Genomic DNA, 13231 nt, shown 5'->3' with positions numbered 1-13231 from the left:
CATCTTAAATATGCTATTTAAGATAAAATAAAGATGACCAATTAATTAAAATAATTTAAATATAACATCACTAACCAATACTAGCATTATTCTAGACTCAATAGTTATTCTTTGTGCTTTTGATTTGTAATTTCCTTTCTTAATTGGGGAAGACAACCTAAAAGTTAAAAACAAACTTGCTTTGCTCACGCACTTGGAAATTTCCTTTTTCTCCCAAAGAAAAATTATAAAATAAAATTAATTCGAGTCAACGTGAAACATTTTAACAACTCAAATTCTCTACATCCATGAGTACTTTTTCATGGTCAACTCAGTAATACCAACCTAGGCCACACAAAATTATTAACATTAAACTGATTATGTATGATTAAAAATGATGTTTGACAATTAATAAATGATTTGTAAAGTTTGTCAAATTGAGGGAAATTGACATTAAACTGGTTTTGCCAATAATAAGTATGACAGGTGAATCCATGTTCAGAAGCTTTAACATTCATAACAAGAAAGAAACAGAGAAAAAAAAAAAAAAGGAAAGGAAGAAGGATAATCCGTTTACAAGAACCAGAAGGACGGGAGACGCGGAAGCTTGTTCCTGGCCTCTTTGGCAGTAGCAAATCTTAATTCTTAACCCGCCAATCTATTTTAGGACAGGAGTCGTCAGATCTTCCCCAGGCAAAGGAGGGAACATATTCCGACATGAATAAAGCACAACGAAATGAATATTTGGAATGCACGTCTTTTATTCACGTAATATAGTAAAACAAACCCAAACGGTAGAAAGATATTCATCTAAATGATAAAAGATTTTGGCCCTTTTTTTTTTTTGAAGTGTTCACTATGGAAGGATCCGTTCAATCCTGAAATGAGGAAGAGCCGAGGTAACATCTTGTCCTTTTGTCTTGTAATACTGACAATATTCCCTGAATAAGAATTCTCTGTATAAGGCTGGATTCTCAACAGACAGAATCTCTTTTATAGGTGCAAATGGCTTTGCCCCTGCTCTAAGACTTGGGGTGAAGAAGCATGCAACTGAGATCCTTGGCCCGACCGGTTGAGCCAACACTCTATGCTCCACACTTATGAATTTGTCATTGCTTATAATCTGAGAAAGGGAAATATTCAATCAAGTAATTAGTTTCCCAGGCACGATATGAACTAGTTAAAATCTTATTTATTATACTATTTAATACTGTCAAACTCGCCTGCATCAGATCACCGATATTGGCTATGAGGGCTCCGCGCACTGGAGGCACGTCGACCCACTGATCATCATGAAGAATTTGGAGGCCGCCTATAGTGTCTTGCATTAGCAATGTTAAGAAAGTCGTGTCTGAATGTTTGTCTGTGCCCAGTGTCTTCTCAGGTTCAGGACATATTGGATAGTAGAGACAAGCCAATGCTTCACTTTTCATGCATTCAATACTTGAAAGGTGATCACTGCTGAGCCCTAAAGCTTCTGATAGTAACTCGGCCATTATTTCCCTCATTTGGATCATGCATTTCACGTATTCTTGCACTTCCTTTCTGCAAAAAATGACATGTTATTTCAAATTTAGGTTTTATTTTCGTGGCCATTTAACATTGTTTTGAACAGTGACTTTTTGGAGAATATATGGTTAAAAAGTAGGAAAATGTTTTGGGTTTTCGTGTAAAATATTTTATTGTATGAATGTGAGGTTGAAAATAAATACGTGGAAAAAAGAATTTTGAAAAGAAACTAAATTTGTGTTTTACTAAATGAATGTTATTGGTGATCGGCACTAGTCAAGGTGTCATTTGCCCTTGATTCATTTGAATTATCTAATGCAATAAAATGCATCACAATTCTATTGAACGATTAATCAGGGGCCACTATCCACTAAACTGGTGATAATCACTATGAGTAGGAGTAGTTGTTGAGTTTATGTGGTACCTGCAAGTTAGAGGAATAGCTTCAGGATCCAATTGGTCATCATGAAAAACACAAGTCAAGATATCCCTCCAACATGCAGAATCATATTCACGTAGGGGTCCATTACTATTAAACTTAACTCTTTGGCTACTATCAGCAGAATACAAAAGCTTTTTCTCCTCCACTGGTTGTTCATGGAACCGTTTAACAGCTTCCAACATGGCATCCATTATATGTAATGGAACACCATGATTCACTATTCGAAAAAAGCCCCAAATCCCTGCTGCCTTCCTAATCTCCTCCACGACCTCCTTCCGCCCTGCACCTCCAGTTTGGACCCCCTCAAAGTCTATTGTGGGCAACTCAAGTTGAACATTCTTGGTGGTTTTACTTGGTGTTGCCAAACTTTCCGGTGGATGCACGAAGAACTGAGGGATTTTCGATATTCCGGCATCCACCAGTCCCTTGACACCAGCTTTTGTTTCATCAAATTCCTTCATTTCTTTAGCCCACTCACATTTTCCATTGCTAGTAACCACCATTATGAAAAAAGTACTTCTATATATGTATACCCAATTGTTTATGTAAAATGAGTTTAGATGGAATTGGTAATCATGTATGGCATTTATATAGTGGTAGAGAAGTTGGTCAATGTGGGACAAGCCCGAGTTAGTGAGAACATATTACATGTCACATAGAAATTTCAGAACGCAAAACTTGAATGCAGACATATTCTGGTTAGTAGGCAATTTTTTCAAAATTTAGGTGGGTTTGTTTTTTCTCGATCTTCTAGATTTACAAATCCTTGTTTGGCCACATTAAAATTTGTGAAAATTACACCCACACATGCCTTTTAACTTCCCAATTCAAAAATCTGATCTAAAATTTATTTATTCAAATTTTAGATATTAATTCAAACATTATAAATTAATATTTTAATAATAATAATAATATTATAAATTAATTTATATGCACTTACACCATATTCCATCCAACAAATTCAAATCCTAAATTGCCCCCCGGGGCACATCCAAGTTGGCAAAGGAAGGACAGTGCGGGACTCGCAACCCTAGCGTGGGGAGTTCGTTTCCTGGTTGGAGCAGCTGAGTGTTGTAATAACCAGAAGAAGGGTTGGAGCAGTTTGGTGATGTAATAACCATGGAGGAGACTCCCTTGGGGCCAGGAGTATAAAGGCTGTTCGAACCCTGGTCAACTTGGGCACATCCCGCGATTTACCTCCCTGAGCTCCTGAGGGGCTGGAAGTTCAGGGACGAGGATATAGTTTGGCGTAAGCTGGGACACCTCGTTAAAAAAAAAAAAAATTCAAATCCTAAATCATTTTATCTCCTGTCCTCTCCATTCTCACTTCTCTCCTTTCTTCACCTCCGTCTTTCTTTGTGCTCTCCCTCAGATAGTCGTAGCCGCTCATTCACCTTCGAATTCCACATTCAATTGTCACTACGCAGACATGCCTTGATGAGAGGGTCGCAGTGGCATCATCGCTATGACGCTACCTGCTACCCAATGTGAGCATCATAGTCGTAGTTGACGGAGTTGGAGGCGGAGTAACATGTGCTTTTGGCGTTGACAGAGTTGGATTCGTGTTTTGGATCTATGGTAGTCATTGTCGGCGTGGTTGGAAGCGTGGTTGGGTTTGTGTTTTGGAACTGTGGTTGCGGATCGGTGGTTGTCATTGTTACTGGAGGAGGGGCAGTGCAATTGGTGGTTGTGATGCGGGTTGGTTGGTTGGTGATGGCTGTGGTTTGTGTTGGTATGGTTTTTGCGTTGTTGTAGTGTGTGGCGGTGATTTTGGTGGTGGTCGTGATACAGATGGGATGGGTGGGGTGGAGTGGTGGTGCGGTGGTTGAGTGCGTGCGGTACGTGGTGTGGTACCGTGTGCGGTGGTGTTAGTGGCGTGGTGGTGGCTCGGGCGGTGTGCAGTTGTGTTGACCGACTGTTGTGATGTAACAGGGGTGGCTTTTAATGGTAGTGTGGTGGTGAGGTGATGATCACAAATGATTGTGTTGGTCACAAATTATTTATTTGATTGTGATTAATAAATTGATTAATTTATGACCAATTATTTGAGATTGTGATTAATAAATAATATGTAATCAATAATTTGTGACCAAAACATTTGTGGCGTAACTTATAAAATTTTTCATTTGTGACTGATAAATAAATTATGACCTATAATTTTTTTGATTTGTAAGAGAAGAATAAATTGTGACCTATAAAAACTTTGATTTTTGACCTTTAAAATTTTTGATTCGTGACCGAAAAATAATTTGTGATCAATTAATTCAATAATTAGTGACTAAATCATATAGGATTGTGACCTTAATATATTTAATTAATAAAATATATATTAAATTGATGAAATATATTTTTAATTAATTATTATATACATAAAATTAATTAATATTTGACTATCGAAGTTTTAAATATAATTTCTTAGTTTTGAAATTGACCATACTTAATTTCTTATATATAAAATTTTCCCTTAAAATATTAATGCATTTTTTTCTCTTCTTTTGAACCACACATTTTCTAATAACATAATATTAAACGTAAATAAAAAATATGTCCTTCATTTTTAACCATACATTTTCTTAAAAGTTATTATTTCATAATACATTTTACTCAAAATTTTCATTATAATGGGAGGCCAAACAATGGCTTATTCTTGAAAGCTTATACCGACAGGAGGGACAACTGGAAAAGGTGGTGACCACCAGGAAGAAGGAATCAACTTTTGGAAGGCTACAAAAAATTGGCAGTTTTTGACTGAAAAAGTTGTGGACTAAACCCTAAAACTCATGGATGGTATTGGAGTGCAAAATAGGAGTCAACAAAATATCCGACAACGATTAATCAAAGTACGGCGAACACACATGAAATATTGAATTAAACTACTGCAACATGACAGAAATGTTGACACCCTCTCACATGTGCATAGGTTTATTTATCTTTAGCTTCAATCTATTCAATTAGACATTCTCCTTCTTATTTTTTTCTATCTTATTTTCAACCACACAATCTTTTATAAAATAATATTACACGTCAATAAAAAACTTTTCATTATTTTTCAACCACAAATTTCTCAAAAAAAAAAAAAAAAAAAACTATTCTAACCATTAAAATTTGGAAAGAATGGGACCACAAGGGGACATTTTTCATTCTGAAGAATGATATTGATGATAAGAGTTCTGTTATGGTGATAGGGTTGGGAACAGGGGAAAAAAAGGGGCTGAGGTGCATTTCTGTTAGTGTAGTAGAATTCTGAAATATTATAGCATAGGTTAATTTATCTTTAGCTTCAATCTATTCAATTAGACATTCTCCATCTAATTTTTTTTCTCTCTTATTTTCAACCATACAGTTTTTCATAAAATAATATCACACGTAAATAAAAAAACTTTTCCTTCTTTTTCAACCACACATTTTTCAAAAAAACACTATTTCAACCATTAAAATTTGGAAAGAATGGAAGCCACACGAGGACATGTTTTCATTCTGAAGAATGATATCGATGATAAGAGTTCTGCTACGGTGACAGGGGAAAAAAGGGGGCTGAGGTGCCTTGGGGTTGACCTCAACCCTTATTTTTTCCCTGTTCCCAAACCTGTCACTTTAGCATTAGTGTGATGATAATTATGCATTAATTTTCAGTTACAAACTAGTTGTATGTCCCTTTCTATATTTCTTTTTTTTGGTCCCTATTTCAGTTTAATATAATAAATAATTCATCTCTGGGGGTAGTTTGAACTTTAAAAAATTAATTTTAACGTGTTCTAGATGCACAAGAATATTATGTATTATTTTAACGCGCAAGGCAAATTCTACTAGGAAGTCTAGGATTTTTCGAGCAATCTTTAATCAAGTGTACAATAATTAAAATTTGTCAAGAGGCACAAGTGCAATTATTACATCTTCTAGATACAACACGTTTTAGGATAATCCACCACAAAAATCAAGAAAACTTTTGCAAGTACAAAATTGGTTGAATTTTATAGAATAAGTTGTTTATTAATTAGGGATGGTCACGGGACAGTTTGCGATTGGAGGTTGGGTTGGGGCAACCTTCCCTGTCTCTCGCCCTGCTGGGTAATTTCCAATCCCATTACCCGTTCAAGGTGGGGACGGGGAAGGGCAAGGGTGGACTCTTGCCCGTTTAGTGCCCATTTATTTTTTTATTTTTTATAATTTATTTTATTGTTCATATTCATTAAAGCAAGACAATAATATATTTGTTAAAATTTTTAATTAATTTATTTATTTTTAAAAGTTAAATCATTCAAATATATTTGATAAATTAAGACTTTTATTGTTTATCATATTCCTTAAATAATCTTAGCCTTTATGTTTTCATTCAGTGAAGATGATATCGATGATAATTATACATTAATTATCAGTTACCTGAAGTCAAACTAGCTATATGTCCTTTCTATATTTCCTTTTTTGGTTCCTATTTCAATTTAATATAATAAATAATTCATCTCTGCGGTAGTTTGAACTTTAAAAAATTAATTTTAACTTATTTTTGACTAAAGATTAGCAAGAAAATTCCTAGGGTGGTCAAATTGTTTGTTGGTATGTCTCTAAAAAGTTATCGGCGTACCTAATCATAGTTAATCAACAATTGGGGGAAAAAAAATTATATTAGTTGTGAACTTAGTGGAAAGGTTTTAAAATGTGTAATATTATATATGACAAAAAAGTTATGAGAAAATTGTTTTTTATTTTAATAAATTGAAGTCTTTTATGTTAGAAGAAGCATGCGCACGTGAATATTATGACGGTGTTTGAGAGACATTTTTATGTAAAAATGTATTTTTGAACAGTAAATTGATGGGAAATGTGTTGATGAAAAATAGGAAATTTTTTTTATTTACGTATAATATTTTTTTAATAAAGAATGTGTGATTGAAAAAAAGAGAAAAAATGCATTTTGAAAAAAATGAATACCAAACGGGACGTATTATTTTAACGCGCAAGGAAAATTCACTACTTAGATTTTTTGAGCAATCTTCAATCAAGTGTGTAATAGTCCAAAATTTGTCAAGATGCATTACAAGTGCATTTATTACATCTTCTAGATACAACACGTTTTAGGATAATCCATCACTAAAATCATGACACGTCTTAGGATAATCCATCACTAAAATTATGTCTACATGTATCGTTTGAATATGATGATCCGTCTTAATTGAGTATGTCAGTCTGAAATTTGCAGTTCTAAAAATATGAAGGAGCATTTTTAAGAATGTTCAATTTTAAGGGTATGAGTTGAAAAGTATCCACTCATTTGAATTTAATGTCAACTTGTCTATTATGCCCTTAATTAAAAGTTACATTTTGAAATGATATTCTCGATATTTTTAATATCGTTCTCAACATTTGATTTTTTTATCAATTTGTCACGAATTTTGAAAAGTGGCTTTTATAAGAAACTACATTAAAATAATGTTTCTTGACATTTCATATGTCGTTCTCGATATTTGAACACCGTTTCATTTGTTTAGAACGTCATTTTATTTTGAACATGACATTTCTTTACACTTAAAAATGTCGTTCTCGACATTTCTGAATCAATGAAAAACATAACATTTATTGTGATTTGACATGTATACTTTTTGAAATAAATATGGCAGGTTACGTGTTAAAAGTTTATTGGCCAATAACAATATTGCAAAAATGTCCATTTTTCTTGTCTTAGTGTGGAATTATAAATTGTTAATAAGGATATTTTGGTCTAAATTCTTTCAAATTAGACATTTTTATAATGGTGGACATTTTTGCAAATGATTAAGTAAAAATGGACATTTTGTCAAATTTCCTTAAATATAAAATATGAAATTTCTTGATATAGGAGGATAGATTGTTGACTAATTCGAAGTGAAAATTTTGACAAAGTTGTACGAATTTGTAATTGTCTTTGGTGCATACGTACTTTTTGTATTATTATTATTTTTAAACAAGAATAAGTTAAATGAAGAGAAAATAAGATGATAGTTTTTTTGGGTTATCAGAGATTTGACAATTTTAAGCTTATCATGAAAGTTTAAAAATGTTATCGGGACGAATCGAGAAAACTTTTGCTTGTAGAAGGCTGGTCGAATTTTATAAAATAAGTTGTTTATTAGTTAGGGATGGCAACGGGATGGTCGGGGACGAGGAGGTTAGGTAATTTCTAGCCCTGTTACCTGTTCAAGGCGGGGCGGGGTGGTGCCGGGCTCTTTTCCCCGTTTAGTACCCATTTAAATTAATTTTTTAAGTTTTTAAGATTTTTTTTTAAAATTCATTTTATTGTTCCTATTCATCAAAGCGAGACAATAATACATTTGCTAAAATTTTTAATTAATTTATTTATTTTTAAAAGTTAAATTATTTAAATATATTTGGTAAACTAAGACTTTTATTATTTGTCATGTTCCTTAAATAATATTAGTTGTCATCTTTTATTAAAATTAATGAAAATTTTTGGAGTTTTTCATTTAAAGTATTGAATACTTAACTTTATTTTTTATTTTTTAAACGAAACAAAGCCCTTGTTACCCATACCCACCATGGGGCGGACGGGAGGGCTCCACGGGTATCGAGTTTGACAGATTTTTTGCCATCCTATTATTAGTGTGGATTAAACCATAAATTGATCAACACTTCACAGTATTGAAAGTAATTAAGTTAATTTTAACGTGTTTTATTAGATTCGTACAATGTAGTCAAAAAATTTCGGCATGTTTCCTAGATGGTTAGGTGTGTCTGTAATATGTTCCCAAGAAAGAATTTTAATAAGCATTTTTTCTTTTTGAATTTTTCCCCGAGTGGAACTACTTTCGGAAAGGCAAATGTTATCCCTCGTGGAACTACTTTCCTAATTAATCATCAAGGCAAATTGTCGGTGAAGTTAATGTTTAATAAAGTAGCACTTTCTTCAAGACGATATTTGAGCTCACTTCAATGATATGTTTGTTGGGAATTTACTTAATTATGCACATAAAAAATTAAACAAAAATTTCAATTTTTACAAAGGATCTTAATGGCAGTGAAGAAAATCCTATAGAGAGATGAATGATGGTCAAGAATCTGGATACTTTAAGGTCCCAGATCATATAATCACTTTAAAACCGTAGTACTTTCTGATTATCTCTCTACTGAAAAATGGTTCTCCATTACATGAATTCTAACTTGGGAGTGGCTTGGATGGTTGGTGGTGTTAGAAGTTCTTCAATTATGGATTGTGGACTTGAGGAGGTAATGCTGGAGCATCCTTAAAACTGGAGCTGCCGTAATGGATTGGGCGTCGAGTGGATTCTCAGGTTTGATTCTGAATGATGTTGGGTGAATTCCATTTGTGCTGTGAGCTATAGTTTTTGGGCTAAGTGATGATAATATCTTACATTGTGAGATCGAGTGTAACTGGACTAGTGGATATATGTAGGCTTCCTCTCCATCTCCTTTTCTTCTCTCCCTCCCTCGTTTTTTTTGGTTCATTTAAAGAGTTACAAAGTTCTCGTCCTAATTCAGCATCAGAGTGCCCTGCTTTGAACGGAGCAGGGAATCCCCGATCCCCGCTCGTATCATTTTATTTTTTCAATTTAAATAATATATTTAAAAAAATATATATAATTATAATTATAAAACGAGCAGTGAATGGGGATAATTATATTCACATTGTAATTTTTGTTCGTTGCACCATATTTTTATTGCAATAAAGGTTTTCAACTTTTGCTTATTATTGTATTTATTTTCTCAAAATTTTTCGTTGTATTCTTATCCTTCTAATAGTTGCTATCTTATCATTCATGATGGTTTGTGTCTAAATAATCCATTAGAAGAACGTATGAAGAATTATTTACTTCTTATATTTTTTAAAAAAGCAAAGAACACGACAAATACAAAAAATTGATAAAATATTTGCCCCTATAATAAAATAGCTGACAGAATATCAAACAAAAATTATAATTAAGTAGAAGATATATTAATTAATTAAAGGTTAATGTTAAAAATGCAACGAGAAAAAGTGAAGGATATAATGAGATAATGAGCATCAATTGAGAACCTTCATTGCAATTAAAATATAGTGCAATGAACAAAAATGATGCAAATATAATTAACTCTCAGCTAAAAGTCCCATGCAATTTTAATGTCGGGACTCAAATTCAGATATTTGAATAAGTTGAGGACTCGAAACCTCACGTTTAAAGATTAAGGACCCATAATCACATCATGTAAAAATTAAAAAAGTTTAGAGAGCTCAATCCCAATTTTTTCAATTATGAAATATAATACTCACATATTTACAAAAATTGATACTAATTTAAGTGTATTGTTATACACAATCGTTGCTTAGCAATCATCTACGATATGACATTAATTGACTTGACATCTTAAATATGATATTTAAGATAAAATAAAGATGACCAATTAATTAAAATAATTTAAATATAACATCACTAACCAATACTAGCATTATTCTAGACTCAATAGTTATTCTTTGTGCTTTTGATTTGTAATTTCCTTTCTTAATTGGGGAAGACAACCTAAAAGTTAAAAACAAACTTGCTTTGCTCACGCACTTGGAAATTTCCTTTTTCTCCCAAAGAAAAATTATAAAATAAAATTAATTCGAGTCAACGTGAAACATTTTAACAACTCAAATTCTCTACATCCATGAGTACTTTTTCATGGTCAACTCAGTAATACCAACCTAGGCCACACAAAATTATTAACATTAAACTGATTATGTATGACTAAAAATGATGTTTGACAATTAATAAATGATTTGTAAAGTTTGTCAAATTGAGGGAAATTGACATTAAACTGGTTTTGCCAATAATAAGTATGACAGGTGAATCCATGTTCAGAAGCTTTAACATTCATAACAAGAAAGAAACAGAGAAAAAAAAAAAAAAAGGAAAGGAAGAAGGATAATCCGTTTACAAGAACCAGAAGGACGGGAGACGCGGAAGCTTGTTCCTGGCCTCTTTGGCAGTAGCAAATCTTAATTCTTAACCCGCCAATCTATTTTAGGGCAGGAGTCGTCAGATCTTCCCCAGGCAAAGGAGGGAACATATTCCGACATGAATAAAGCACAACGAAATGAATATTTGGAATGCACGTCTTTTATTCACGTAATATAGTAAAACAAACCCAAACGGTAGAAAGATATTCATCTAAATGATAAAAGATTTTGGCCCTTTTTTTTTTTTGAAGTGTTCACTATGGAAGGATCCGTTCAATCCTGAAATGAGGAAGAGCCGAGGTAACATCTTGTCCTTTTGTCTTGTAATACTGACAATATTCCCTGAATAAGAATTCTCTGTATAAGGCTGGATTCTCAACAGACAGAATCTCTTTTATAGGTGCAAATGGCTTTGCCCCTGCTCTAAGACTTGGGGTGAAGAAGCATGCAACTGAGATCCTTGGCCCGACCGGTTGAGCCAACACTCTATGCTCCACACTTATGAATTTGTCATTGCTTATAATCTGAGAAAGGGAAATATTCAATCAAGTAATTAGTTTCCCAGGCACGATATGAACTAGTTAAAATCTTATTTATTATACTATTTAATACTGTCAAACTCGCCTGCATCAGATCACCGATATTGGCTATGAGGGCTCCGCGCACTGGAGGCACGTCGACCCACTGATCATCATGAAGAATTTGGAGGCCGCCTATAGTGTCTTGCATTAGCAATGTTAAGAAAGTCGTGTCTGAATGTTTGTCTGTGCCCAGTGTCTTCTCAGGTTCAGGACATATTGGATAGTAGAGACAAGCCAATGCTTCACTTTTCATGCATTCAATACTTGAAAGGTGATCACTGCTGAGCCCTAAAGCTTCTGATAGTAACTCGGCCATTATTTCCCTCATTTGGATCATGCATTTCACGTATTCTTGCACTTCCTTTCTGCAAAAAATGACATGTTATTTCAAATTTAGGTTTTATTTTCGTGGCCATTTAACATTGTTTTGAACAGTGACTTTTTGGAGAATATATGGTTAAAAAGTAGGAAAATGTTTTGGGTTTTCGTGTAAAATATTTTATTGTATGAATGTGAGGTTGAAAATAAATACGTGGAAAAAAGAATTTTGAAAAGAAACTAAATTTGTGTTTTACTACATGAATGTTATTGGTGATCGGCACTAGTCAAGGTGTCATTTGCCCTTGATTCATTTGAATTATCTAATGCAATAAAATGCATCACAATTCTATTGAACGATTAATCAGGGGCCACTATCAACTAAACTGGTGATAATCACTATGAGTAGTAGTAGTTGTTGAGTTTATGTGGTACCTGCAAGTTAGAGGAATAGCTTCAGGATCCAATTGGTCATCATGAAAAACACAAGTCAAGATATCCCTCCAACATGCAGAATCATATTCACGTAGGGGTCCATTACTATTAAACTTAACTCTTTGGCTACTATCAGCAGAATACAAAAGCTTTTTCTCCTCCACTGGTTGTTCATGGAACCGTTTAACAGCTTCCAACATGGCATCCATTATATGTAATGGAACACCATGATTCACTATTCGAAAAAAGCCCCAAATCCCTGCTGCCTTCCTAATCTCCTCCACGACCTCCTTCCGCCTTGCACCTCCAGTTTGGACCCCCTCAAAGTCTATTGTGGGCAACTCAAGTTGAACATTCTTGGTGGTTTTACTTGGTGTTGCCAAACTTTCCGGTGGATGCACGAAGAACTGAGGGATTTTCGATATTCCGGCATCCACCAGTCCCTTGACACCAGCTTTTGTTTCATCAAATTCCTTCATTTCTTTAGCCCACTCACATTTTCCATTGCTAGTAACCACCATTATGAAAAAAGTACTTCTATATATGTATACCCAATTGTTTATGTAAAATGAGTTTAGATGGAATTGGTAATCATGTATGGCATTTATATAGTGGTAGAGAAGTTGGTCAATGTGGGACAAGCCCGAGTTAGTGAGAACATATTACATGTCACATAGAAATTTCAGAACGCAAAACTTGAATGCAGACATATTCTGGTTAGTAGGCAATTTTTTCAAAATTTAGGTGGGTTTGTTTTTTCTCGATCTTCTAGATTTACAAATCCTTGTTTGGCCACATTAAAATTTGTGAAAATTACACCCACACATGCCTTTTAACTTCCCAATTCAAAAATCTGATCTAAAATTTATTTATTCAAATTTTAGATATTAATTCAAACATTATAAATTAATATTTTAATAATAATAATAATATTATAAATTAATTTATATGCACTTACACCATATTCCATCCAACAAATTCAAATCCTAAATTGCCCCCCGGGGCACATCCAAGTTGGCAAAGGAAGGACAGTGCGGG

At 33.6% G+C, this 13231-nt stretch overlaps 2 protein-coding genes across 2 annotated transcripts; both read right to left on the bottom strand.

Annotated features, from left to right (window-relative positions):
* Nucleotides 1–470: 470 nt before the first annotated feature.
* LOC111392038 (1-aminocyclopropane-1-carboxylate oxidase homolog 1-like) lies at nucleotides 471–2497 on the bottom strand. Its single transcript, XM_023017325.1, has 3 exons — nucleotides 1913–2497; nucleotides 1203–1524; nucleotides 471–1102 (listed from the first exon to the last, which is right to left on the bottom strand). The coding sequence occupies exons 1-3, from the start codon at nucleotides 2431–2433 to the stop codon at nucleotides 836–838; spliced, it is 1110 nt and encodes a 369-aa protein (XP_022873093.1). The 5' UTR covers nucleotides 2434–2497; the 3' UTR covers nucleotides 471–835.
* An 8240-nt stretch (nucleotides 2498–10737) lies between these two features.
* LOC111392037 (1-aminocyclopropane-1-carboxylate oxidase homolog 1-like) lies at nucleotides 10738–12778 on the bottom strand. The gene is made up of 3 exons (XM_023017324.1): nucleotides 12194–12778; nucleotides 11484–11805; nucleotides 10738–11383 (listed from the first exon to the last, which is right to left on the bottom strand). The coding sequence occupies exons 1-3, from the start codon at nucleotides 12712–12714 to the stop codon at nucleotides 11117–11119; spliced, it is 1110 nt and encodes a 369-aa protein (XP_022873092.1). The 5' UTR covers nucleotides 12715–12778; the 3' UTR covers nucleotides 10738–11116.
* Between the last annotated feature and the right edge of the window lie 453 nt (nucleotides 12779–13231).

Source organism: Olea europaea, unplaced genomic scaffold (assembly GCF_002742605.1).
Source record: "Olea europaea var. sylvestris unplaced genomic scaffold, O_europaea_v1 scaffold871, whole genome shotgun sequence".
Taxonomy (NCBI): Eukaryota; Viridiplantae; Streptophyta; class Magnoliopsida; order Lamiales; family Oleaceae; genus Olea; species Olea europaea.
The sequence above is the reverse complement of the archived record's forward strand: the minus strand, read 5'-3'. Positions and strand labels throughout refer to the sequence as shown.